The sequence below is a fragment of the Canis lupus genome, chromosome 16, assembly GCF_048164855.1.
Source record: "Canis lupus baileyi chromosome 16, mCanLup2.hap1, whole genome shotgun sequence".
NCBI lineage: Eukaryota > Metazoa > Chordata > Mammalia > Carnivora > Canidae > Canis > Canis lupus.
Window position 1 is genome coordinate 37,109,212 of NC_132853.1, and position 27,110 is coordinate 37,136,321.

The 27,110-nt window shown below is 41.5% G+C and overlaps 1 protein-coding gene across 1 annotated transcript; it reads right to left on the minus strand.

Annotated features, from left to right (window-relative positions):
- Window positions 1-432: 432 nt before the first annotated feature.
- Window positions 433-26,816, minus strand: KPNB1 (karyopherin subunit beta 1). Its single transcript, XM_072780305.1, has 22 exons — window positions 26,403-26,816; window positions 26,241-26,299; window positions 23,903-24,085; window positions 20,368-20,568; window positions 19,293-19,445; window positions 16,921-16,980; window positions 16,253-16,342; window positions 15,783-15,893; window positions 14,891-14,992; window positions 12,875-13,099; window positions 11,549-11,740; window positions 10,655-10,785; window positions 9,167-9,314; window positions 8,779-8,850; window positions 7,429-7,573; window positions 6,145-6,227; window positions 5,483-5,590; window positions 4,909-5,052; window positions 4,705-4,810; window positions 3,927-4,041; window positions 3,176-3,337; window positions 433-2,444 (listed from the first exon to the last, which is right to left on the minus strand). Coding segments are annotated over exons 1-22 (2,631 nt in total). The 5' UTR covers window positions 26,443-26,816; the 3' UTR covers window positions 433-2,443.
- Between the last annotated feature and the right edge of the window lie 294 nt (window positions 26,817-27,110).

The window sequence follows — 27,110 nt, forward strand, 5'->3', positions numbered from 1 at the left end:
GAAAACCCACTGGCCAAAGGTAACTGGGAGAGAGGATTAAATGCATAGCCAGTGTGGGAAGCCTGCAAGGCACCAAGACCACAGTCCAACCAGCCCCCTTTCCTCTTCTCCATCATTGGATGGATCTGGGAGAAAGCATTAACAGCACTTGTCAACTGCTTCCCTGGAACAAAACATGACAAAACACACGGAAGGTTTTGTTTCCATTATGGTTCTCGGTGTACTTTATTCTCCTGCTGTCTAGCTAAGCAGCCCACACAGGACAGAAATGGGTAGCACTGAGGAATGATCAGATTTTTTTTCTCCCCAACATTCCTGCCCCCTCCCTAAGCCCTGACCAACCCCTACCTATCAGGAATGGTTAGTATATCATCCTCTCCTTCAAGAAACAGCTAAAATTTCAACAAGGCATTAGAGGGTCAAGTCTCTTCATTGTTGGGCTTAGGAGGTGGTGCAAACTCTATTCACAATGGAGTCTTTCCTTTAAACACTTTTTTTTTTTTTTTTGTACACTGGTTCATAGATCGGCACTTGACTTTGAACCTGGCACCAAAAGGCACAATATCTGATACCCTGTACAAGAGCTATTAGAGATGCTGCCATATGGATGAGAACTGAGCCAATCCCACTTATGAATGGAAGGCTTGGACAGGGAAGGGGAAATGGCAAAGAGAAAAACATAAGCCCACATTTTTTGCTAGAATGGAAATGAAAGTGGGAATTTAAGGTCTTGTGTTTTAATCCTCCCAATACCAGGAAGCAATTAAAAATCTTCCTTGGGTTTTTTGAAAGCAGCGTATTCAAAATGCCAGCAAAAACTCAATAACTGCAAAACCAAAAGGGGATCAAAGCTCACTTATATCCCTCCTTATTGCTGAAAGATTCTAAAACCAAAATTCAGGGTGCCCTGTTCCCTTGTAAAAGGGAAAATAACTTAGTCTCATTTATGGTTCTCATACCACATCACACTTTAAAAAATATATTAGTGTGTGTGACCAGGGGAATGTTTGACACCACTTTAAATCTTCACCTTCAGTGGAAAAATAAAACCCTTTTCAAGTGCCATTCTCATCACAAGAGTTCTAGTATATATATATGTGTGTATGTGTATATATATACTTTTTTGTTTTCTTGGTTAGTTGGTTTTGAAGTGCAGCAAGAGACCAATACCGCATTGTAGTCAATCAAATAAAAGAGAACAGAAGGCCAAGCAGTTTCCAAATGGTTATTTTATCAGATTGTTTGAACATTAAATTTATCCTCGTTTGCAATCCAAAATAGTTACCTGAAGTTTTCTGTGTGTGTGTGTGTGTGTGTGTGTGTTTACTTTTATTGTATATTTGTTTTCTAAACTCTTTGGCACAATTTTCTGGGGGTGTTCAGACTATCACGATACATATTAGGAGAGAACTTCTCTTTCATGCTGCCAATTCTGAGCATCTAAATTTTGGTTTGTTTGGATTGTGGCTTTCTTTTGTTTTTGAAGTTTGCGTTATTTTTGTAACAATTGTATTTTAATTTGTTCTAGATCCTCTAACTCCAGAGTTTTCTTTTTCTCCCCCCTCCCCCCCACTTCTACATTCACAGTTGAACCATATTATTAGGAAAGGCGCCTTGATGAAAAGATCAGGATACGGGAGCTCTGACCATTCGTCAGTGTTTTCCCTAGAAGATAATTAAAAAATAAAAACAAAAAAACAAAAAACAAAACAAAAACCTAAAGAGCGTCTTTCCTTTTTTTTCTTTTTCTTTTTTTTTTTTTTACACATCTCTTGTGCTGCATCAGTAGACAGAACTTCGGTTAGTTTTATGAAATGCAACATCTAACCCCTTTTTTCTGGGAAAAAGAAACTGCAATGACTTGAAGTTGAGAATGTGGATACCGCCTCACTCACACACACTCATTCTCAGACTGTAAAGAATCCCTCAACCCTCCTTTTAGCCGGCACGCATACAGTACCGTGTGGCAAAGGTACACCAAAGGTGGGCTTGAGACTCAGGCTCCATCTTTCTTATCAGTAGCAAAGGGCAGGCTGCCTTTTACAACAAAGCACCACAGCTGAACCCAGTCCCTCCTCCTCTCCCAAACCAGTCACTCCACTCGGCACCGGCCAAAAGACAGAAAAGCTAGTTCTAGCCTCTTCTGGGAAGAGATAACTTTCTTTTCTAAGCAAGTAAATCCATCGTTTTTCTCTTTTCCAAGATGGCCGACGTTATGGTTTTCTACGAAGTCAGTGCTTACTTAGCTCACTAACAGCGCTGCTGTTGGCGGCTGCGGCTGCTGCTGTGGCAGGATTTTCAATGTGGTGTATTTTCAAGCCTCACTCACTCATCCTCTCATTCCCAAACATTCAGCATCCGTGCACACTCCTCACTTCCGGGTTTTTCAAAAGATTGGAGATTTCCAGTGGGGGTCTCAGGTTATCATCCCAATGGTAACAGATCTAAAAACAGATGGAAAACAGGTCAACTTTTGAGATCACAGATAACCAGGAGAGCCAAATGCTTTTCTGATTCCCACAATCAAATGCTCATAAGCCCAAAATGAATCTGTCAACTTCTCAAGGATTATTTTTCTTGTATTCCTATGTGCCAACTACCTGCTCTCATTAGCACTTACATTAGAAGGTGGCAGGGACACTAAAAAGATAAAACTCAAAATAGTGTTTTACTGAGATCTATGGAGTAAGAGGATGAGCATGTGAGAGGAGAATAAATTAAAACTACATATAAAAGTAGGGGTCAGACAACTCTTGACTTGGGACATCTTCTGCAGAGCCACACAATGCCTGAAAGCATTGCAGTAAAAAAAAAAAAAAGGAAAGAGCAGGAGGAAGGGAATAGAGTAGAAAAGAGAATTCTGGGAAAATGCCATTACCAGTAACTTTATTAGGGCCCAAAATCAGTTGGGGACTTCACTGACTTCTAGTTACATAAGTTCTGTTCTTCATCACCAAGAGGAATCAAACACTTGGCTCAAGGAAATACTGAGGATGCCCAACCCCTCCACTAGTACAAGCCTAAGGAACTAAGGCTTGGCTCAAAAGCACTTATATGGGAGAGAGTACAAAACAAAACACCAAGAGAAAGGCATCCCTTGTTGGAACAGTCTGAAGAAACTGTGCCTCCTCCCCTAGAAAGTGGAAGAAAGAGGGCAGTGGGGACAAGCTCTTACCAAGCTTGGTTCTTCAGTTTCCTCAGTTCTTTTGTTGCCCATGTAGCAAGGGTTTTTGCTTTGTTAGTCTTCGATCTCCGTCCTTCTGTTAACAGTTCATGGATCATTGGCCTAGCTTCTACTAATTTCAGTACATCCTTTCCAAATGCTGTACACAAGTCCCTGTGCAAAATAAACACACCTAAATGAGCTCCTGGCCTCATCCTGCTTTCCTGTTTTGAGCCAGTGCTAAGCTAATTGTGGGTCTCCTAGGATTCGCCTAGCTTTTAAAGTTGGAAGAAATTTTAGGGAAAGTCAAGCACCTGATCTCTAAAGACGTGAAAAAGGAGGTCTAAAGAGACAGGATGACTTACCCTGAGGTCCACAACTAGTTTGTGGTTCTTTCTTCTAATGATATCTCAGAAACTTTCAATAGGGCAGGCTAAACATAGGCAATCTGTTGACCAATCTCAGAATATGGGATGGACACACATCTGATGCTACTTCTATACCTCTGAAAATTCACTTTACAGACTTTACCGAAGAGAAGTTAGAAATCTGGAGGGTCTGGGATGAGACTAGAGCTAAGGTCTAGAATGAATGATCACCTGTCAGAACTTGAAACAGGACACCATGGATTCTATTAAAGAAATAGCCATACCAAATAAGTGGGTAATTACCATTTAGGCTACTCTCAAAAGTTCTTTACCACAGGTCTTCTCATTTTCCACGAGAAGTTCTATTCAGCTGTTGGAAATAGGATATAACCTACCCTATCAGTCCAGCAGCACAAGCTACTACTCCGTCTGTATGATCCTCATCTCCAGCAATGTGGTCAATGAAAGACAGAATAAATTCTACTCTGGGTTGTACCAGCATGACATCCGCTATAATAGAAAAGAAAAGGTCTGATGAAGCTGCCCCACCTTTGGTAGGACTATATACCCCATTTCAAAATTTCCAAATATATTACCCCGATTAGGCAGGTTTAGGCTGGAGAATTAGTTGCATATAGTTATATCAAACTATTCCTCAAATCAAGAGGTCATCCTTCACGCTAACAAAAGAGGCAGATACTCCTCTTATAAGCATAGAAATAACAAATGGAACCTCTCCTCTAAGCCCATGACATCAAAAGACGTAAAGGACAAATATTTCCCCAATCAATAACAGAAACATCATGTGGGAGAGGAAATGTGCTCTCTTAATCTTTTAATTCAATTGCACTGGAAGTGTGTATGTGTGGTGTGTATACGCTCAACAACTGCCACTCAGGGCTCATGTTGATATGACTAGCACCAATAGCCTTGCTGGATCCCATTCCTTATGGTGCTCAAGAAAGGGAAGACAAAGTAGAGGAAGCGGGGCTGAAATAGCAAAGACTATCTTTGGATACTCTTCCAAAGCTACTTTCTTCATGAGGGTACTGTTCCTTCTCCTTCTCCCCTTCTTCTAAGCAATAGGTGCTAGTTCATAAGCTACAGAACCAAAGACACAGCCCATTTGGCTACATGAACTCTGGACTAAGTCCACTGGGTTTTATACTCAACGGTGCACGTTTTCCTGGTCTCCCTTCAATCCCTGGACAATTCCGGTATAGGCCTCCAAGCAGCCTTCTCTTAGTTCATTCAGGTAGTCCACCATGTCATAGTCTGACTGTAAAAGACATCATACCAAGAGCCTTTAGTTGTAGGATTGTCAGAAATCCCATTCATCCCATCAGGGCTGGACATAAAAGACAACTTTAAGCTCACCTTGTCCACCTGGGCTTGGGAGGCCTGCTGAAGAGTATTCAAGACAACCTCTAGATATTTTTTAAACTCTCCACCAATAGCAAGAGCAATATCACCAAACACTGACAGAATCTGTGGTTTCACAGACCTGTGGACATTTTCATTCTGACCGGGGGCAGGGGAGAAAAAGAGGGAAATCAAATTAATTAAAGCCAAAATATTCTGTCTAAAGGTTAAAGAAACATTTTTAAAATAATAAAACTACTAATACACTGTACAGACCTTAAGGACATACCTGTACAGACCTTAAGGACATACCCAAAAATTAACAGTGGCTATCTCTGGACAGAGGAACTACACATATATTTTACTGGCCTTCCTGCCCACCCTGTTCCACGTATTGCTCATGGCTTCCTTTAGTTAATTTTACAACCTTACTTTGTAGAATCACATTGTGAAAATGAAAATGAATAATTTTCTTCATGAGGCTAAGGCCAACATCCTGGCAACCCGTCTGTGCCCTCACTTCGTTTTTAATCATCTTTTCCAATTTCTTCAAACGCTAGTAAATTAGATTATGTGTGTAGACACTCACCCCCAGGTTTTCCAGCAGGAGCTGCATCACCTCATCACAGAAAGGTAAGATGTTGGACTGCAGAGCTCGGCATAAGTCTCCTACTAAGCCCACAGCTGCCAAACAAACCTGCAAAGAGTCAAGGAAATGATCTCCGAAACAGAAAAGGCCACCTGCAGGATAAGGCCATTATTTTTATTTGGCCACTGGTCCTTTATCACTTGAGCCTAGAGCTGAAGAAAAAAACACATCTCCTCAAATAAGTTAAGTAGGCCCCATGCACAGTGTAGAACCCATCGCAGGCTTGAACTTAAAAACCCTGAGATCAAGACTCAGATGCTTAACCAACTGAGGAGGCACCTAGGCACCCCGAGTTCATTTTAACAATCCATACAGCAGAAAAAGAGTGAAGACTCTTCAAGATATTAAGAAGGGACGGAAATGACAATATTCACTGGGAATGATGATGACAAGAGCTCAGTGGTTTAAAAAAAAAAAAGGGAAAAAAACGTTTTTTCAGGGTGCTAGGTTGAGGCATCTAATATCCTGCTTTTCATGGGCTACTTTTAGTTCCACAGCTGGGGACAATACAGAGACTACCTGGACTTTGAACCATGAGGTAGTTATCAGGAATAAATAAGAATATAAAGAATATAAATATCCTTTTAAAAAGCATAGATTACCTGGTACTCAGCATAATTTTTCAATCCAATGCCCAGGAAGGGTTTAAAGGCCTCCATGTACTTTAGGAATTCACCACCCAACACTGTAAAGAAACAAACTATTAGCATCACAGGGTATCACAGAAGTAAGCAAAAGTAACCATGCCTGCTCTCTCAAAACATATTTATTCCACTCAACAGGTTGGGCAGGTGAAGTGTAAGTTAACTGTGGATTCTATCATGAAGACAGGTTATCTCAGACAAGTCAAATTCCTAAGTGCTAGAAAGGCCTAACTCTTATGTCCTGAAGATAATGCCAAATCTCTAGAGTGGGATTTCACTTTGGCTAAACCCAACCAGCCAACCAAGGGTTTTTTTTTTCTCAAGGGTTAATTTTGAATTGGATGAGCTAATAACACTGCCTCTTTGGCTACCTCCTTCATCTGTTTACACAACATGTCTTCTCTGGCGGCCAGCTTTAAAACAGGGTCCATCCTTGGGCAATTCCATCAAGGATTTATTTAACAAGCTAGCCAGGGAAAGCAGACTGGACTTTTTGCTCAATTAGCCACTCCAGGAGCCAAAGTGAACTTCTGTGCCCTATCAGGGTAGTTACATGTGGCCAGATCAACTCTCAGTTGAACATATGCTCCTAATGCTAGAAATAGGTCTGGTCCTCAGGTAATAGCTTTGGTCATACACCATCCAGGCCAACCCTGAAGAAGCATCTCAGGTTTCTTAAGAGCTCTTTAATGTGCTTCTAATGGCCCTTCAAAGAATCTTAAGCAGACATGGATTCCCCAACGCGATTTTGTAGAGTCAAACATAGAACAACCAGAAGACCAGTTAATTCTTAGAACTCTCAGTTTTTCACTCCATCCCATATGGAGCATGAGGATGTGTCAACATGGAAGTTCAAAGTATTATAACCCAAACCAGGAGGTACCAAGTGCCAAGAAGAAAATAGAAACCTTTGTTTCCTCTATCCTTGGAAAGGAGCCAAATCTCAATAAAGCAAGTAGACTTTCAGAGGAAAAATGAACCCAACAAATAAGAGGTAGATGATAACTGTTTTCCCCAAAAAACTGGCCAATCTGAGTTGCGGCTGGCTCTCCATTTATTTCAAGGAGAGCAGCAGGGCACTTGTGCATAAATTTACACTTACATTCAATCCAATTTTGCCCTCAAGTCATGCCTCAGTAAAAGAGAAGACGGGACCATGCTTTCTGTGATCAAAAGTGCCCCATGGCTGCTGGAAACTCTTACATTCTAAAGACATTCCCTGCCCAATTTTGGCTCACTGACCTTCCACCAGTGTGCTAACTGCCATTAGGGCATCCTCTTGCACTCCCCCAGACCCAGCTGTGCTTTGGAACATCCTCAACAGGGAGGCCATGACCACATCAGAGATCTGCAAAGCATCTTGATGTTGTACTTTCCGGAGAACATTCTGTGAAGTGAACAAGAGTTCAGGATCTGTTGATTCCAAACCCTCCAATCAGAATGCTATATATATATATACCTTTCTAAAAAATCAATTAAGCCCTGTGACTTTTTTTTGGAAGGGCCAAACAAACACACTTTTTGTGCTCAAAAGCTTTCGCAGTGTAAATCTTCTGCAACAAAACATATATTTTAATACCCTTCTATTTCCCAATTCAGAATGAAGACAAGATAATCTACCATGGTACATAAAGCTATCTCTTCTCCATTTCATTTATGTCTGACACACCCATTAGCAGTCTCCATATTGTAGTCTTTTGGAAAGGCAGTTGAATTTCTTTCAGCTTTAAAGAAGGACAGGTTATATAGTTCTTACTCATAAAACAAGAAAGCAATCTTTCCTGTATCTTATTTACTTATGACGGTCAAGAAACAGTTCTGGTAAAGTAAAGCCAACCTGAATTCCCCTAATTCAATATTCCTCACACCTCCCTCCTTACTCTTTAATTTGTTTCAACTAATGTTACCAGATCATTCCTGTATTTGATGACTAAGGAAAGATCTTAACAGTCAAGATATTAAAAAAACAGACTGTTTTTTTTTTTTTTTTTTTTTTACGTTTGGGTAAGAAAGAGAAAGGAGATGTACAGGGAAGATGACCAAGTTAGCATCACTCAATACTAAAACCTAGTATCCCCCTAAGCGATAGACATGTTCTAGGGTTTCCTGATCTTTGGTAAAAAGGGGAACAGCACCTCAGTCACTCCATCCAGGAGTCCAGTCATGAATGAGGAGTGATTTTAGTTTTTCCAGCCTCCCCTCAAAAAAGTCTATTCTGAACAACAGGTACTATAAAGGATTTAAATTATAATAAAGTTTCCAGTAGGAACTGTTGTTTCAGAATATGATGATAGAAACTCAAGGCTATATTTTTAGCTGAGTGAACCGCAGCTGGAAATCAGATCTGACTGGGCTACATTTGGACAACCCAATAAAAACCAAAGACTAGAAGCTGCCAGCACAAAATAGCTGTACAGCTGGGAGGACTGTCACAAACCAAGTAGTTGCCTTCCCTACTGCAAAAGACAAAGTCTGTCTTTATGGACAAAGAAGAAAGGAAAATAAAAAATCTCTCTCCCAATCAACCACAGATGAAGACCTTTTGAGAAGAGTTTCTGATCAGCATCAGTAAGTGATAAAGCACCGTCATACCTGAAGAGTGGCACAGAGCAAAGACTGAAGGTCATTGAATTGGATCCTGTCGGATGTGCTCTGGATGTGGGACTACAAGGAAAAGAACATTGTCATATTCTGAATAAACACCCTCTAAAAGAGTTCTAAACTCCTTTAGTGCTTCTGTTTTTGCTGGGTTTGCCAGGACCATCAAATAATCTTTACTGATGCTTGTCGGAAATAAAAAACTTACATATGTGTATGGTGTGAAGCGTGTAGGAGTAAATTGGGATGAGCAAAGCAGATTTTTAGTGGTATTATTTTGTATAAGCCTTTATCTTTCTGAAAAAATACATACTTCCACGTAAACGTCAATACCACCAAGAGAGCATATGCCCCCGCCATACCAGCCTCACACCAGCCTCACCTCCATCTGAAGCACCTGCTGCAGTCGCTCCATGATAACCAGAGTAGTTTTCTGAACCGCGGGATAACAATCCTTGGCACTGTTTTTCACAATTTCCATCAGAGATTCATATGCAGAACTCCTCAGGTTGTTCTGGTGTCCATCAGGTCTGTAAAGAACACACAACAACAATCTAAAAGTCTTACCTGAAAAAGAATAGAGTTGTTATGATGTAAATCTTGTCTCACAGAAAATAAGGAATCCAGAAACCAATACGGTTGTAAATATGGTTGGAGTTTGGCAACACAATACAACCAGGAACCAAATTTTCAACTACTGAGCCAATGGCTCTATTTACTATGGATCTCCAGGCTCGGTTACACTTTAGAATGGCTCTGTGGAAATGGGACTAAAATTATGGGGGAAAAATTAGTTTAAAAAGCTGAAGCACTCATGTGGACAACCAACAAGGATGACTGACATGCTAAGAAAAAGATAGCTCAACTTTCTTCATTCATCTTTGAGATACTATTATACAGAACTTTGATCAGAGAAGTACAGATAGAACTAGTTAAGCATGAAGAGTTTATACCCAGCCTTTTTCCTAATGGTTTCTTTTGAGCCAAAACCAAAATAATTAAAGGTTGTCCCAATTTACAATCTGTTAAAACTACATTTCAGGGGCTCTTGACTGACTTAGTTGGTGGAACACATGACTCTTGATCTTGGGGCTGTGTTTGAGCCTCACACTGGGTGTAGAGATTACTTTAAAAAAAAAAAAAAAGACTCAAAAAATTTCAAAAACTCACTTACAAAATAACTGTATTTAATGCCATATTCTTCATCTATTATCAAAAGTGTTGGGGTGCTTGGGTGGCTCCGTTAGTTAAGCATCTGCTCAGGTCATAATCTCTGGGTCCTAGGATGGAGCACTGCACTGGGCTTCCTGCTCAGTGGGGGGAGTCTGCTTCTCTCTCCCTCAAATGAATAAAATCTTAAAAAATTCATGGAAGCAATTTTTCTTATACTATAATCAAATAATTCAGCTAACTGTAGACATAGCAAAATGAAGGGACCTCTCTAGATTAATCCCTCTCACCGTTTTTTTAGGAGAGAGAAGGTAGGGAGGGAACAGGGAGAGAGAATCCTAAACAGGCTCCACACTCAGCTTGGAGCCTGGTGCATGGCTTGATCCCACCACTATGAGATCATGACCTGAGCTGAAATCAAGAGCTGGAGGCTTAACCAACTGAGCCATCCAAGCACCCCAAATCAATTCCTTCTTATATAACTGTTTTCTGACTTTACTTGTATAGCTGAACATTCTTTTTTTTCCAGGATCACACCCTGGGCTGAAGGCGGCGCTAAACCACTGGGCCACTGGGGCTGCCCTAAGATGAACATTCTAATGTAGACATAGTCTATAGACTATTTTAGATTACGTGCCCCTCACACAGGGCAGAAGGAGCAGGATGCAGATACCCCCCGTTTCTGTGTAGTATCCGTCACCTGTCTGTGGTCTCCAGGAGCTTCTGAACTATGAGTTCAAAAGAAGAAGATAAGCAATAGGTAGCTGGTTCTTCCTGATCATCAGCCACATCTGCAGCTTCATAAGCAGCTTCAGCCAGACTAGAGAAGGCCTTAAATCCAGACAGAGTTATTAGTATTAGTCCTGAAAACAACCCTACCCCAGGATAACCTCATTTTTCCTTAACACTCCACGGGTAGTGTTCCTTTCCAATTGATCTATGAATAAATCAATGCTAACAAATCCTCAACTTTTTCTGTCAAGGTCATCTCAAGACCATCTCTTCACAGACATCCTTAAAATTAAGTATTTGTTTATTTATTTATATTGTTTGTCCTATCCCAACTCTCTCAGCTGCAGAGTACTTTCATCTACCACACACACTTGCCACTACTTCTTTTTCCACTTACAGAAAGGCTTTTAGCCCCACTCCCCTTCCTTATCTGAACTTCCTCGCCCACACCCACAAAGGTCCCTAGTGAACCTTCAGCCTGTACTGACTCAGCACTTGGGCCGCCTACCTTCCCTTTTGCCCCCTTCTCAGCAATGGTACTTTTTGTAGCCAGCAACCCTCTAACTTAATCAAAATTTCTTGTCCCCAGTCAACTGAAGGAAGAAAACCAGGTCCTGATGGTTTTCCCAATGGGTTAATATGACTGTTCTAAGTGGTTTGGGAACCAGTCACCATGAGTCAACAGCTCCCACTGGCTCATGCAATTGGCATTCCTCCACATTTTAAGTAAAGAAATTAGGAAGGAGATGCTATTCAGAAAAGGCCTTCCAGTGAGGTAGACCCATTTCTCTCCCAAATGTCCTATGTTCTTGCCAAGGGCTCAGCCCTGCTCCGTTATCTCAGCATGAAGAAAAGCCCTTACCCAGCACACATTTGAAGCCACTCGGGGTTCAGCACTGAGGCCCTCAATCAGACACTGCAGCAGGGGAGTCAAGTAGACATCATTGATGGCAGCTTCAGGGAGCAGTTCACAAATTCGGCCCACAGTCCACGCAGTTGTATCTCGAACAACTACACTAGGGTCTTTCATTAATTCTATTAGGGTGGGCATAGCCTGCAAATACAGCAGTTATTAGCAGAGCAAAACAAAGATTAAAATTCATGTTGACTGGAACGGAAATACTGATAGTCACGATTTCTAAAAGTTTTATTTAAATAATCTCTATACCCAATGTGGGGCTCCAACTCACAATCCCTAGACCAAGAGGTGCATGCTCTTCCAACTGAGCCGGGCCAGACGTCCCTTGATGGTTGGGTTTTAACCCAAAGCACCAATATAGTTTGTCATTTTAAAAGACTGTCATATACCCAAAAGTATAATAAAATCAAAGTGAAAAGTGAGAAGCACCTTAGTTCCAATCATGATTTCAGGGTTCTGGGACCAAGCCCTGCTATTGGGCTCCCTGGTCTGCAGGGAGCCTGTTTCTCCCTTTCCCTCTGCCTGCCAGACTCCCTCTACTTGTGTGTGTGTTTGTGCGCTCTGTCAAATAAATAAAATTGTAAAAAGTGAAAAGGTGAAACAGTCCTCTCTTCACCAAATCCCAGCATAGAATCTTATTAAGAGTCTAGTATGAATGCTTTTATCAGCCTTTTACTGAATCACTCAGGTGATGCTTCTAGATGCGGCTGTGATGGCATCTGGCTGTATTTCAAAAGGCTGAGTTCCATACACTAAACACATTACAATGGACTCTTGTAATAGTAAAATAAACATAGCATTTTCACAACAGTTTTCATTACATAGATATCATTTTGTCTTATGGACAAAACCATCACATTGCTAAGAATTATGGGGAAAGTTAATGATATAGCAGTAAGTGAAAAAATAAGTTTTAAGACTACTGGCCACTGAGAACTCTATCCTGTTGCGCATACATATATGCACACAGAACCCTGCTACACAGATAAATACTAAGAGTTAATAATGCTATTCCTAGGCAATGGGATTAAAAGTGACTTTTTCTTTTCAGCCTTTTCTGAAATTTTCAAGTCATGACTTTTGTAATAATAATTTTAAAGAGTCAAGAAATACATCTTATCATTCCTTCACTGACAGCAAATAACAATCCAAAATAAATTTGGTGCGTGATTATGTATAGTTTTGTTTTTAAAATAGAGGCACAGTTTCAAGGAAAAAGTTCAAACAACAGAAACTCCACTTTCCACCCTCAAACTTCCTCAGCTTCACCTGGATAACTAGTGGTTTGAGCTGATTGGGCTCTGGTCCTTCCAAGATACAGCCAAAAGCCATGACTGCCGCATCCCGGTACCGCCAATCAGGGTTCTTGATGTGTTCTTTAATGAAGGGGAGGACATGTGGGACAATGTCATCTTCACAGCAGGTGGCCAGGAGCATGAGGCAGACGCCTGCTGCTTTGCAGGGGTTCCAGTCATCGTCATCATCATTCTCATCCTGACAAGAAAGTTTGGCACTAGTTAAATTTATGTTCAAATAATCACTGTAATTCAAAAAAAGAGAATTACTAACTCAAAAGGTCTTCTGACTACTCCCAAATGTTATTGGAACTTGAGTTTGAGGAATATAAATATAATATAAAACCCTTATATTTTAATTTCTTCCACAAAGATTCATCACAGCATAGCCTTTGGTAAGTAAGATGCATACGGAGGCAAGTCCTACTTAGTACTATACAACGAGATGGACCAAGTTCACTATGTGCAACAAGAAGGATGAAACTTGAACATATAGAAAGCAAAAGGCAGAACAGGAAGATATGCTGTATGATTCCAGTTCTATGAAGTCCAAAATCAATAAAATAATCTGTGGTGGTAAAGGGGAGGGAATGAATGAGGAAGATGAAGGCATGAGGTGGCTCCTGGCTCCTGGTGTGCTAGTGACTTATTACAGTTCAACAGGAAGTTAAACGGAAAAAAAGATTCCATTCAGATCTCCCCTGAAACTAGAACTCAAGGTTCATCTTCCTTATTGTGGCTACCCGTATTACCTAGTAATTCAAAAGTAGGCTGCCTTGGGGTGCCTGAGTGGCTCAGTGGTTGAGCGTCTGCCTTTGGCTCAGGTCGTTATCCCAGGGTCCTGGGATTGAGTCCTGCAGCAGGCTCCCCTTGGGGAGCCTGCTTCTCCCTCTCCTTGTGTCTCTGTCTGTCTCTCTCATGAATGAATAAAATCTTTAAAAAAAAAAAAAAAGCAGGTTGCCTTATGCCGCTTCAGAATATTACATACCTAAAGAACGATTTGTTTCCAAATACGAAAACCACAATACAAAAGTGAAGATACTGAGATTGAAAGACACAAGAAATAACTGTAAAACTGAACCAGGATATGAAAATGAGAGGACACCCAGTCCATTTCAAACCAAATACATCTTTACTTATATCTTTTGAGATTGTTATACCGAAGAATCTTTCCGAACACCATACCAAGGAAAACTCTGATGCCTAAAGTCAAAAGAGAATGACAACCAAGATATACTTCACATAAAAGAATTTCTATATTTACCCATTAGACTCAAATCTTCATGAAGTCCTGTTATTTTTATTTTGTCCTGAATCTCATTGATGTTAACGATCACAGAAGAATCAGAGTAACTCTTTTTTTTTTTTGGTTTGGTTTTGTTTTTGAGACAGCGCATACCCATGTGCAGGGGGACGGGGGGTGGGGGTGGGGTAATCTCAAGCAGGTTCCACACCAAGTATGGAGCCTGACGCGGGCTTGATCTCACGACTCTGAGATCATGACCGGAGCCAAAAACCAAGAGTTCAATGCTTAACAGACTGAGCCACTCAGGCACCTCCAGAATAATTCTTCTCTAACCTCATCAAGATTTTAAATATATATACATACTGTGAACTCTTGAAAATAATCCAAATATTAGCAGATACTTGAGTGGCCTAAAACTACCACATACCTCTTGCTAACCGTTCTTTACTCCAACTTTTATAGCACATGTCTCCTGCATTATTTTGGACATGGTACAGCACTCAGGAATCAGCGTGTGTAGCTTGTTCACAACTAAGGCTGAAACATCCAGACCCAGCTCTCCTTCGCAAACAACCCAGAGCCTAGAGGATCTTAAGAGATCCAGCTCGGCTCTTCCCAGTCATCTATAACAAAACATGAACCAACTAAAGAGTTGCTGAGTTCCTTCATGGAAATTGTTCCACAGCAAACTAACCCTCAATAATATCTCATGGCTTACCCTGCTAGATTTGTGAGGTAACTCACCTGTTTAGTTAGTGTCTGTGTGAGGATTGGCACCAGGTACTGTAGTGCTCCCTTGGCATAAAACTTGCTGGTGTGCTCAGGGGGTCGTCCTTGTTCTGCTGCCTGAGGAGAAACATAAAAGCAAATTCTGGACAGCAGCAAACAGGCTGGTACTAGAGGCATACAATGAGAGCTGCCCAGGGGTTTGTACAGAAATACACAGAGCAAATGTAACATTTGCTGTGATCTTTGGAGGCGCTCATTTCTTTGGTCTACTTCAATGGGATTCTTTTAGGCCATACATATCTTCTACCTTAAAGGACCAAGGCAACCTTAAGAACTACATTCCTTTTTCACAAGCTCAATTCATATTAAGAAGCTGTCATCTAACTAACCTTTGGATCAAGAGATGTACTAAGTTTACGTAATGATGCCAAAAATAAAACTGGTTCTTAAAAGTGTGCAAGACGGTTAAGGCTGGAAAAAAAGCTTGAGTTCAAAGATTACAAAGTGCAGACCTAGCCCCTTTGTCTATAATGAATTCCTTCACCAGAGTTAGTAAGCTGTCAATTATGCATCCCATGCTTGCATGAGGACTTCCAAAAGGAAATAACTCAGCGTTGGACGTCACCTTGTTAAATTGTGACTGCCTGCTGCCCCCTTGTGTTCATGGTAGTAACATCAACATTTATAATAAATCACGTCTGGCTGATCCGTAAAGCATGAAATGCCTCATTATGGGTCTGTCTCCCTCCTGAGGGGCTCTGGCTAGCAGAGAAAGCAAAAGCTCTACAAATGGAGATGCCCTCTAAGCCCATGCAGAATAAAGCTTTCTCAGAGGAGCTGAATACCCAAAAGGGAGCTATGTCAGACAAATAATTCTCCTGCTGCACCAACTCTCTCCCAGGCTCACCTCGGAAGCCTCAATGGCCAAGTCCATTTCCTCATCACACACATTGGACCAGAATTCTATCCCTTGTAGGGCCACTTCATCAATGTCACTTTTCATTGCTTCAATTGTGATCTTTCGAGGGAAAGAAAAAAAAAAAAAATGACATACCAGACACCAAGTAAGTGCTGGTTCAAGTTAGACCTGCACTTCCAACCACAGACATTCAAGTGTCAAAAATGTACATTTATGAAAGCTAGGTCTGAATGAAAGGTAGAAACAGAAAATAGATTTTAAAAATATACTCTTCCCCACCACAAAGGAAGCCCAAGTCTTCTTGGCACATTACTGATGGCTTAAACATAACACTCAGACTCAAGGAATTTCCTTGGTTTCGTAATACTAAGTAAAAAATTACAGAAATGACAAAACATCAAGAATGATGGGCTTTGCAACTAGCTACATGCTAACATACATAAAATAGAAATACTTACAGCAAAAAGAGCAGGACCCATATACGTCTCCATATACTGATAATACAATGACATTATCTTTACCAGATTCTGTAAGGCAGCCACTCGTACCTTTTACAAAAAAAAAATAAAAAAATAAAAAAAAATAAAATAAAAAAGGATTAATAATGTAGTCTGACAAAGAGAACTACATCACACAAATGGGTCAGTAATCTAAAGGGCCAACTGAGGTACATTTGGGTTATGTCAACATTTCTTTAAAATTAATCTCTTAAAATTTTTTTCACCATCCTTGTTTATTTTTCTTTTCTCTTTAAAGGTGCCTCTGGAACCTGTGGAGGGCTAAACTCAGGAATGCTATTCAGACTAGATGTTAGTCCCATCTGTTTGGAGGATCCAGGTTTAAGTACAGCAACAGTAAACCTATTCCAATGGCTACAATGAAAAACAATCACTTGTATAACTTACAGCAATTAAGTAGCAAGGGTGATCAAAAACCATTTCTTCCTTAAATCTTTTCAGAGGACGTAACTTCCATTATGTTAACTAAGTACAATTTTCCTCTCTTTTATGAAGAACAGTATTAGTCAAACCTTATTTCTGATGTCACCTGATTCCCAGCATTTCAAACTACTATGCTAGAAATGGCATTTCCGAGAGATGGATTTTTCATATGAACTCACACTTACCCTTGTATCCGGACACTGTGTGGCTTCACAGACCACCTGCATAATAAAGTGCCTTTCGGACTGCAGGAAGAATAAAAGTAAAAGATAATAAGAAGAGTACAAACCATATATGTGAAGATTGCTAGACTATTCTCTTCAGAGAAAACCTTGCACTTCCCATCAGCCTGTAACCATGAACCAATCAAGCAGCTTTTCCCTGACACAGTCCCTACTATATGACCTGCCTTCTAAAGAGGTCCCTAATTTTTTTTTTTTTAAAGATTTTATGTATTTATTCATGAGAGATACACACAGAGAGCAGCAGTCTCCAGGCAGGGAGCCCGATGCAAGACTCGATCCTGGGAACCCGGGATCATGCCCTGAGCCGAAGGCAAACACCCAATCGCTGAGCCACCGGGCATCCCAGTCCCTAATCTTTTAATCCCCAAAATGATCTTCACTAACAAGACTCCAAGGAGGAAGTAGACAGGAAAATGTAGGTCACAGGGTTTAAATATAAATGGTTAAAAAAAAAACCCACAACCCTACATTAGGAAAACCCACTTCTTTATATTTAAAATCTAAGAGAATTCGAAACATCTGCTTTACTTAAAAATTTGTTTCCTGGGAGGTGGCAAATCCCCACCAATCATGGTAAGACACAGGAGAACACAACAATGAAGTGATTTGCTACTATCCTAAGTCTTCTGAAATCTAAAAGGAAAAAGTCTGTTTTCTAAGCAATTAGAATTACAATTTGCTTTGGCTTCTTAGACCTCCCTACTTTGTCCACAGTAAGACCAAGAAATGGCAAAAAGCACAGCTAAAGTGTCAACAAGTATACAAAAATACTTGCAGACCACATACAATCCAGTGATTCCACTTGATGATAGACCCAAGGGAACTAAAAGGAGGGCCTCAAAGATCTATTTGTCCACCTACATTCATAGCAGCATTATTCACAAGAGTCAGAAGATGAAAGGAAGCAACCCAAAAGTCCACAGACAGATGAATGGATAAACAAAATGTGGTACATACACAAAACAAAATGTTATTCAGCCTGAAAAAGGAAATTCTGACATAGGCTACATGTATGAACCCAAGATATTATGCTTTGTGAAATAAGCCAGTCATAAAAAATCAAATATTGTATGATTGCTTACACTTAAATAACGTATCTAGTGTAATCAAATTCATAGAAACAGAATGTAAAAAAGTTGCCAGGGCCTGGGAAGGGGAAAAGAGGGGAAAAGAGGGAGTTGGTTCTATGCATATAGTTTCAGTTTTACAAAATGAAAAATTTCTAGAGACTGGCTGCAAAACAACATGAATATGCTGAACACTATTGAACTATACACTTAAAAATGCTTAAAATGGTAAACTTAATATCATTGTAGATTTTAACATGAATAAGTAATAGGCGGAAATATTTTCAGACAAGATAAGCTTTGTTTATATATTAATTTTCAAAAGCATCTTCCAAGGAGTTAATTAGCCCACAACTTCTACAATTTTTTAAAAATCAAACTCTATGCCCAGGGTGCCTGGGTGGCTCAGTTGGTTAAGCATCTGCCTTTGGCTCAGGTCATGATCTCATGGTCCTGGGACCGAGCTCCACATCAGGATCCCTGCTCAGCAGGGAGCCTGCTTCTCCCTTTCACTCTGCCACCACCATCACCCCTCTTTTGCTCTGTCTAAATAAATAAATAAATAAATAAATAAATAAATAAATAAAATCTTTAAAACTAAAAAATCTATGCCCAACAAGGGACCAGAACTCAAGACCCCAACCCAAGGATCAAGTTATATGCACACCGACCAAGCCAGCCAGCCCTTTTTTATTTTTAAAAACTCTACAACTTCTGTGTTTAAGATTTTATTTAAGGGAGAAAGAGAAAATGCATGTACATAAGTGGAGAGAGGGGCAGAGGGGGGAAGGAGAGGGAGAGTCTCAAGTAGACTCCATGCACAGCTGCTGAGCACAGAGCTCTCCATGGGGCTTAATCTCACAACTCTGAGATCATGATCTGAGCCAAAACCAAGAGTCGGAAGTTCAACTGACTAAGCCACTCCAGTGCCCCAATTTGTTGGTTTTTGTTTGTTTGTTTTAAATCCCAGAGCGTACCCACACTTTGATCTGCAAGAGTAAAAACCTAAGCTTAGAAACACTTCAGATCACATTTTCCCACAAAGCCTCATGAGAAACAGCAGACACCTACTCCAGTCACTTCTCACACAACACAAATCTTAACTAGAATGGAAATGAGTGCACCTAAACCAGATGGTACTTTCTAAGCCACAAACTTAAAAAAAGCAACAACAAAATAACAACTTTCATTTAACTCTTACTCCTTACCTTCCAAACCTACGTCTTTTTGTCAAAAGAGACTTACCTCTTTGTCAAAGTTTGCTTTGGTGAACTCCAATGAGTTCAGGAGTGCATTTGTAGCCGCCAGCTTCACATTATTACTGGGCTCTTCTTTCCTCATCCCCTGGATTATGGCAGTCAGAATCTCATTGGATTTATCCTGTAGCTGCTCTGGGTCCTGAAACAAGCAGAGAAGTGCAGTGAGTAAAATAATGAGCTCATGACTAATCAGCAGTCCTTTTAACTGTGAAATCCACTAGAGTGAGTATCATGACTTTCTCTGATCTTTTTCCATATATTTCCATTTAGGGACAAACCACCTGCAAAATATCCTAGGGCCTGAAGTCCAAAATTGAACTGAAACAAGTTAAACTCATCAACTTCATCTGATTTCCTAGCATAATGACTCTGGGCATGAGGTAATGCTGGCTTTTTCTTCTCCCTTCTGTGCAAACGGAAAGGGCAGTCTGATGTTTTTTTCCAAGGCCATCTGTATCAACTGAAGTAAAGCTCCTGAAGGCCAAAGATCAATGCTTGGGCCCAACACCTAGGCAGTCTAAGTCCAGGTCAAGTGTGGACTTCTTTGCTTCATCAAGTCTATATGTGGAAACAGACACCAAGGTGGTAACCTCAGCAGCAGCCATAGTCCCAGGAGGGCTACATTTCACAAACTGCTGTGCCTCCAGTGGCTAAGCCAACTACAGCAAGAGCTGGCAAAGTGTTTCTGTGAGATAGTAAATAAAAAGGAAGACAGCATCCATGGTACCCTGAGGACCTTGAGAAAGGGATCGGGGTCAGGGATGTTCCACAACAGAACACATCTTCTTTTAGAAATCTGGAATCTATACCTCTCCAAGCATACAGATTTCTTTGTTCTGAGCTTGGGATCCTCAATTCTCTTTAGTTTAGGGCATGATTAGCAATGTGAGGATCAGTTAGCTATCCCAATACAGAAGTCTAGATTAAATAAAGCAGTCCTACTTGCAAAATACTCTGTTGTAGCTTGGTTTTCTCCATCACGTAAAAACAATCCTAATACCAGGCAAGTCACAACTAGAGGGAATCAGCTATCTAAGTTAGATACAGAAGACCGTACTTACTATATCTTGGCAAATGTAACCAATAGCTTCCAATGTCGACTCTTTCATGTGCTCTGTACTGTTGGGGTTTGTGACATTGGCCACCAGCTGAGGAATGAGTTCTGGCCACTGGTTCACCGGGATCTCTGCACAAGCAATACCAGCCACACATTGTGAGGCAGAACTAGGCCGGTAAGTTTCTGTGCCCAAAGTCTGCAAAACCTGCGCCGCACACACACACAAAATAAGATGAAAAGTATCAATTACTAATACTATTTGAACATGTTTTGCCTACCACCACATCTCTTAGATCAGTCTGAATTTTCTGCAACACACACACAAAATTAGAAAAAGGTATATACAATATAGTCCGCTATCAAAAAAAGAACCACCAGCTTCACTAACCAACACCAGCACAATGTTGCTACAGAGCCTAGAAAAGAAATCAACCACTCCCTACTACCAAAAGGACTTCTCCAAAGCCAGACATCTCACATCAATGTTCAACAAAATAAGTAGTCAGAAGGAGATAATGTTAGAAAGCAAAGAAGACAAAATTAAGCTTCTAGGCTCCTTGCTAGAGGTACAATGGAAGGATGTTCACAGCCTTGTTTTGTGGATAGAAAATGTGGGACTTCAGAATGAGGCTAACTCTGGGCATTCAAATGGGTCTGATTCACAGATCATAGTCTAGCCTGATTCAAGGAAGAGACCCGTTCCGACTTATGAAACGTGAAACAAGCCTTCTTCCCTATGGTCAATGACCAGTTAGCACCCCACAGTGACTTTCATACAAAGGCCTTGGTCAGGGAACATCACTAGATGCAGATACAAAGTTACTGATGTTACTAACACCTAAGAATGAATCCTTATTTAACTTTCAATCTGGAAGGATTTGTTCTGTTTGCCCAAGAATCAGAAAACTCTTCTCTCCACCATCAACAGATATCAAGAACTAGTTAGATATGTCAATTAAAATGAGATCCGCTTCTCATTAAGCAGGTCTTGTTTGAAGAGATAATCATACGAGGATTTATGTAAAGGGGAAAGGCACAGGTACAGATAAAGTATGAAGCCACAATTGACCCAAGGTTAATCATTACCACAATCAGCTAATTCAGTCAATGAACTAAGAATCACCAGTCCACTCAAAAGGCAAACAGTTAACTGTTCCTGGCATGAACACAGGACAAAGCGTAGCTGCCAGATATTCAGGCCAGCTCTGCTGACTGGGTCAGGTCACTTAGTAGCCTGCTTTGTAGCTAATAATAATGAACTCCCCATCTTTCCCCCATACAGTATATCATCATCCCTGCCCGCCCCCACTGACAAGAGCTCTGCCCAGTAACAAACTGTTCTGATTGATCGTAAATGAAGGTTTTGCTCTCTAGGGTTACCAGAGCCAGGATGACTCTTAAAAAAACTGTTATGTGGAAGACATGGAGCACGGAGGTAGGGATGAGATGACCAGTCTAAAACAGCAGATGCAGAACAGGTATTAACCCATGTCTGACTGAGAGCTCCAGGTCAGGGTGCCTTTATACTACATATACCACACCACCTCCTGGTACACGTGTGGATAGCACTGAACCCCACTGTATCTTTATCTTTCCTCCTTTACATTGCTTCTGGAAGACCCCTAGTTAGCATTACTTGAGGTGATTTACAGACCACAAAGGTCGGTTTTTGTTTTTTTTTTTAACCTAGGTGGTAACCCTAATGATAACAGTCAATTACCAGAAATAAGAGAAATAAAGGAGTGAACTCTAAACTGTGTCCAAGACCCACATTTCAAAAAATAAATAACCATCAGCCCTGAGAAAGTATTCATTACCAGAGCTGCTGTGAAAGGGAAAAAAGGGTATGATTAACTGCTAATTTTCTTTCGTGCAGAAGGGTTCAACAACACATACGCTAATTTATTCAAATTTTAAAAAGTCTTAAGACTGATGTGCCAAAAAGAGTCAATTACAGTTCCAATCACATCTCATCTCATTTACTATTGCATAATTTCAGCAAGATAAGAAAGTGAATGGGCACTACAAGCACCAAGATTTCCAGTAACTGACTGATGGAATAAACCTCAATCATATCAAATTACGAAGAGAAGATTAAAATGTTTTTACATAAGCAGACTCAATGTGGACAGAAATTGCTCTACATATTCCAAAGAAGATTCAAAATAAGTTGGCTTTCAAAACCTAATCATGAGTACCTTCACACAAGACTAGAGAGAGGAGTATATAACTTGAAAGAGAAGTTGTTGCCCTAAGAGGCACAAATCTACCAAACACCTGGAAATAGCAAGTATGATGTGTATAACCATGACATGTGCAACTATACATTTAGGAGTCCCCCAATTGATTTCCTCTCAAATACCAAGGATCAATTGCTTGACTTACCATTTTCTATGCCTTATGCACATAAGACAGACTGCTAAAGAACCTCATTAACTGGGGAGTGCAGAGGACATTTGTCCATGTATTCTAAGTATCTTTTCCTGTAGCTAGAATTACGGATTTTAACTCAACAACAGTCACATGACCTCCATGATACAGAGCAAGGGACATTCAATTTTCCTTAAAACTCATCAGTCCACTCTTTAAACACCCTGATTAAAAGCCAGATATTCCTAAAGAAAGTTTTTCATAATTTACTAAATAGAAAAAAGCACCATTAACATCATATTGTTATTTCACAAACTTTTTGGCTTAAAAGGCCCAAGAGATCATTTAGCTCCTCTTTAAACTCCACATAGTGCCATGCCTAAACCATTAAACAATGAAAATGATCTACAGCACAAGTTCAACAAGAGCCAGGACTGAGGAGAATGAAAAAAAAAAACATTTAGGAAGACAGGAATATTTAAAAAATATTCCCAAGCCTCACTCCAACAAAACACAATCTCTGGAGGGAGCTTGGAAATATGTTATTGTTAGCAAATACCCTAATTGATTCTCATACTTCAAGTTTGGGAACCAATTTGTATACTATTGTCAATTCACCAGAGATTCTACAAATTCTGGCAACCAATTAAAGTTCCCTAAAAAGCTGGTTTACCTTAGCTTTAAAAAAAAAAAAAAAAAGATTTTATTTGAGAGAGAAAAAGAGTGTGCACTCACGAATCAGAGAGCACTAGCACAGGGGAGGGGCAGAGGCAGAAGCAGACTTCCCACTAAGCAGGGAGCTCGATTCCAGGACCCTGTGATCATGATCTGAGCCAAAGGTAGATGCTTAACTGATGGGCCACTCAGGCGCCCCTACCTTAGTTTTCTGAAAATAATTCCAATGCATTTATTAATGGGAAATGATGGCAGAGTACAGACAAGCTGAACTGAGAAAAAAATTTAAGTCAAATACAATTTTTTTTCCTTCAAGTGAAGCTTAAGTCTCAGAATTGTATTACACTGTCAGCTCTATCCCATGTAAATGACAAAAGAACTGACCAAGATGTTTCTTTTAGGGGGTCCAGGAGAGGATGGGGAGGTGGGGTGGAAGACGAGGTTTCTAGTTCCCAGAGGCTAACAAGACTTTAAAAGAAAATAAAGTTACTTACGTAATTCTTAACTTCCCGTCGAGCATTAGCATCAATTGCAAGCCACCTCTGCTGATATTGTGCCTTGATATCTGGATCTTTAGATGTCAAAGAGTTCTTGATTTGTAGACCAGCTGCAACTCTGGCAACCTGACTGTTTCCTGGATTTGCCAGCACTCTGGACAGTTCCACAAGGAAAGTGGGCTATTAGAGAAAATGTGTTTGTGAATGAAAGTATCTTTGGAATTTCACCAATTAAGAATACCTTATAGAGCACCAAAACACTGGGGGGAAACTTAAGTTTTTTAGAACATATAACAAACATCTTGGAAAATGCTACAATATCTACTTCATAACTCCTATAAAAATGTTACATGGTACACAAGTCATCCATCTTCTCATGCAGCCTCAGCATTTAACCAGAAGGTACAGATTTTCCTATGAACATCATTTTTAGTCCTCAAATCTTCATATTAGATCTCCTAAAATAAAGTTTGACAATCTAGTAATCAAAGGATTCTTCTATTTAACAATGCCCAACAATAAATATGTTAAATGAATGACTATGTGAAGACAAGGTAGAGAGTAAAATTTTCTCGAAATTAAAAAAATTAGTCTGAAAAGAATAATAATTAGGGTGGCTTTTGATCTCATGTAGGCAGGTAATCTTTGGTAACAGAGATAAATACTTACAAACCTAAAACACAGATTTAGGAGGCTAGTCCTCTGTTTTAGCTTTAAGTGTTTAAGGAGAGAGAAACACTGAAAAAAGACTTATAGATGTGATTAATATTAGAAACAAGAGGAAGTGAGAAGATAAAAATGCCAAGACAAATTTGCCAGGAAAAAATATTTTACATTTAACAGCCAACAGTTAACACGCTAAAGGCTCCCATGCATTTTGAACTTGAGCTGTCCACTGAACATATAGTACATTTCTGAAAAACTTACTGAACCTTTCGTGATGCGCAGGTCCCCAAAAATGTTTAAAAATTTTAAGACACATTCATCTTCCCTGCAGAAAGCTCTGTCCAAATGGAAGATAACAGGAAAAACCAAAAGCAGATAGTTTCTTACCACTAACAAGTCTTGCAATCACAGAAAATAATTCTTAAAAGTTTTATTAATTATGTACCACTAAGGAATGTTAAGAATGTCAGAAGATAAAATGTTAGGAATAGAATAAACGGCTTCTTGTAAAGCCTTTGAGCAGAGGCAGAAATAGGAATATATCCCAAATAGAAATATTATTGGTCTTTACTAGCAGAAAAAATCCTTTCTACGGAAACATAAGGATAAAAAGCTAACTAGTAAAAACCAGTGCCAAAAAAAAAAAAAAAAAAAAAGGTCATTTAAGGCAGTTTGTATAAAATAAGCCTTGTCACTTTTTTGCTTACATTTCGTCTAGATAACAAAGGAACATGTTTGGTTACAATGTTATTTAGGCTTATTACCTATTACCTTTAAAAGATGTCAAATACCATCCACCCTTCCATCTCCTCCCCATCCCCTCCCCCCATAAGAGGGACATCAAAGAGAAACGACACTGGTACACAGGCTGTTTCAACCAATCCATCCCACATTTTTAAACAGAGGCCCAGTCTAGCGGATTTCTCTTCGTTTTTTTCCGTACCCCTTAAATTTGAAAATATGATAATGAGGAACTTTCCTCTGTGATTTCATCTGGAAACAGGCCCGATCAAGGAGGAGTCTCAGCCTGCTGTATGGGTATAGATTCAGTCTCTACCCATCGAAGTAAAAACCAAAAACCAAAAACTGAATAATCCTTTAAACGAATACCCAGGAAGCAAAGGGAGAAATATTGCCGGAGTGTGTTAGGAGGTACTCGGGTGCCAGGCCTGGCCATGAGCACAGTACCAAGGGGCATAGGAAAGGGTAGACTCTGGGAAGTAAGGGGGGAGAACCACAAGGGCCACGGGACAGGAAGGAGAAGCCGGCCCGGGTCAGCACAGGGCGGGTAGCTGGGCGCCGAGCTTCCACATGGCCCCTAGGCCCGGCTCCCCCACCCCCACCCTTGCTGAACACGCAGCGCCGCGCAACCTAACTTCCCTTCCCTCCCTCTTTCTCCCTCCCGCTGCACCGCCGCCCTCAAGCCGCGCGGCGATTGGGCGGCAGTCACCCCGGCGCGCCGCGCCATTGGCCAGCTGCCGGGGCCCGGGGCGGGACACACCCACCGGCTTCCCGATGGCGGGGTTAGGTTGGACCGGGGTGGGGGGGAGGGGGACGGGATGGGGCGGGGTGGGTTCCCGAGGCCTGGGCCTCCGGGAGGGCGGGAAGGCCCGCACGCAGGGGATGGGTGGCCGGCGGGCGGGATGGTGGACGGCGGGGTGGCACGCACCAGGTTTTCCACGGCCGCACGCTCCAAGAACTTCTGCGCCGCTTCCAGTTCCAGCCGATCTGGGGGGGGAGGAAAGTGGGAAGGGGACAGGGTCAGAGGGGCCAGGACTTCCCCTCCCCCCACCCGGTCACCTCAGCCCGACCCCCGGCCCCCGCGTCCTACCGGGAGACACGGTCTTCTCGAGGATGGTGATCAGCTCCATGGCGGAGGGGGTGGCGGGGACTCCTCCTAAGACGACGGTCCGGCCTCTCGGGCGGCGGCTCTAACTGGGGATGGGGGTTGGGGGTCGGGTGGGAAGGGAGGGTGGGGTGGGGGGCGGGGGTCACCACAAGCCCATTCACCGGCTCCCTCTTGGTAGTCGCCCCGGCTCCCTTTCCTTCCTCTTTTCCTTCCTTCCCCCCTCCTAATTTGTTGCTGGCGGCGGCGGCAGCAGCTGCTCCACTGGCGGCGGGGGAGGGACCCCGGGGGTAGCTCAGAGCGCGGCTGGTGCTCGGGTGGCGGAGGGAGAAAGAAGGAAGGGAGGCGGTAAGTGAACGGCGGCTCGCAGGGAGGGAGAGAGAGGGAGGGAGGAAGGCGGAGGGATATTCGGGCCGGACCTCTCCGCGGCGGCACCGCGCTCCCTGCCGATTGGCTGACGCCGTGGCCACGCGGAATCCCCAATTGGCCAGGCGGTCAGCGTTGAAGGGCCGCCCTGCGCCCATTCGCCCGCTGGTTTCAAGGCCCGGGTTGGCTGGGCGGGCAGCGGAGTGAGGTGCGCTGATTGGTCGGAGGGAGGGAGATTGGGGTGGGGCAGGCGAGAGCCGGCTGCTGATTGGGCTGGCCTGGTAAAGGCCTTGAGCGCAGACAGGCTGAGCTCCGGGGGGAGGGTGG

Bases quoted from the DNA above. Each gene is read 5' to 3' on its own strand.
- KPNB1 (XM_072780305.1), bottom strand. From the start codon at position 26,442: ATGGAGCTGATCACCATCCTCGAGAAGACCGTGTCTCCCG. The intron at 6,228-7,428 runs GTCAGTGAGCCA...GTTTCTTTACAG, and splicing joins AGTTAGCACACTGGTGGAAG to TGTTGGGTGGTGAATTCCTA. The intron at 4,811-4,908 runs GTGAGCTTAAAG...TGTCTTTTACAG, and splicing joins CCCAAGCCCAGGTGGACAAG to TCAGACTATGACATGGTGGA.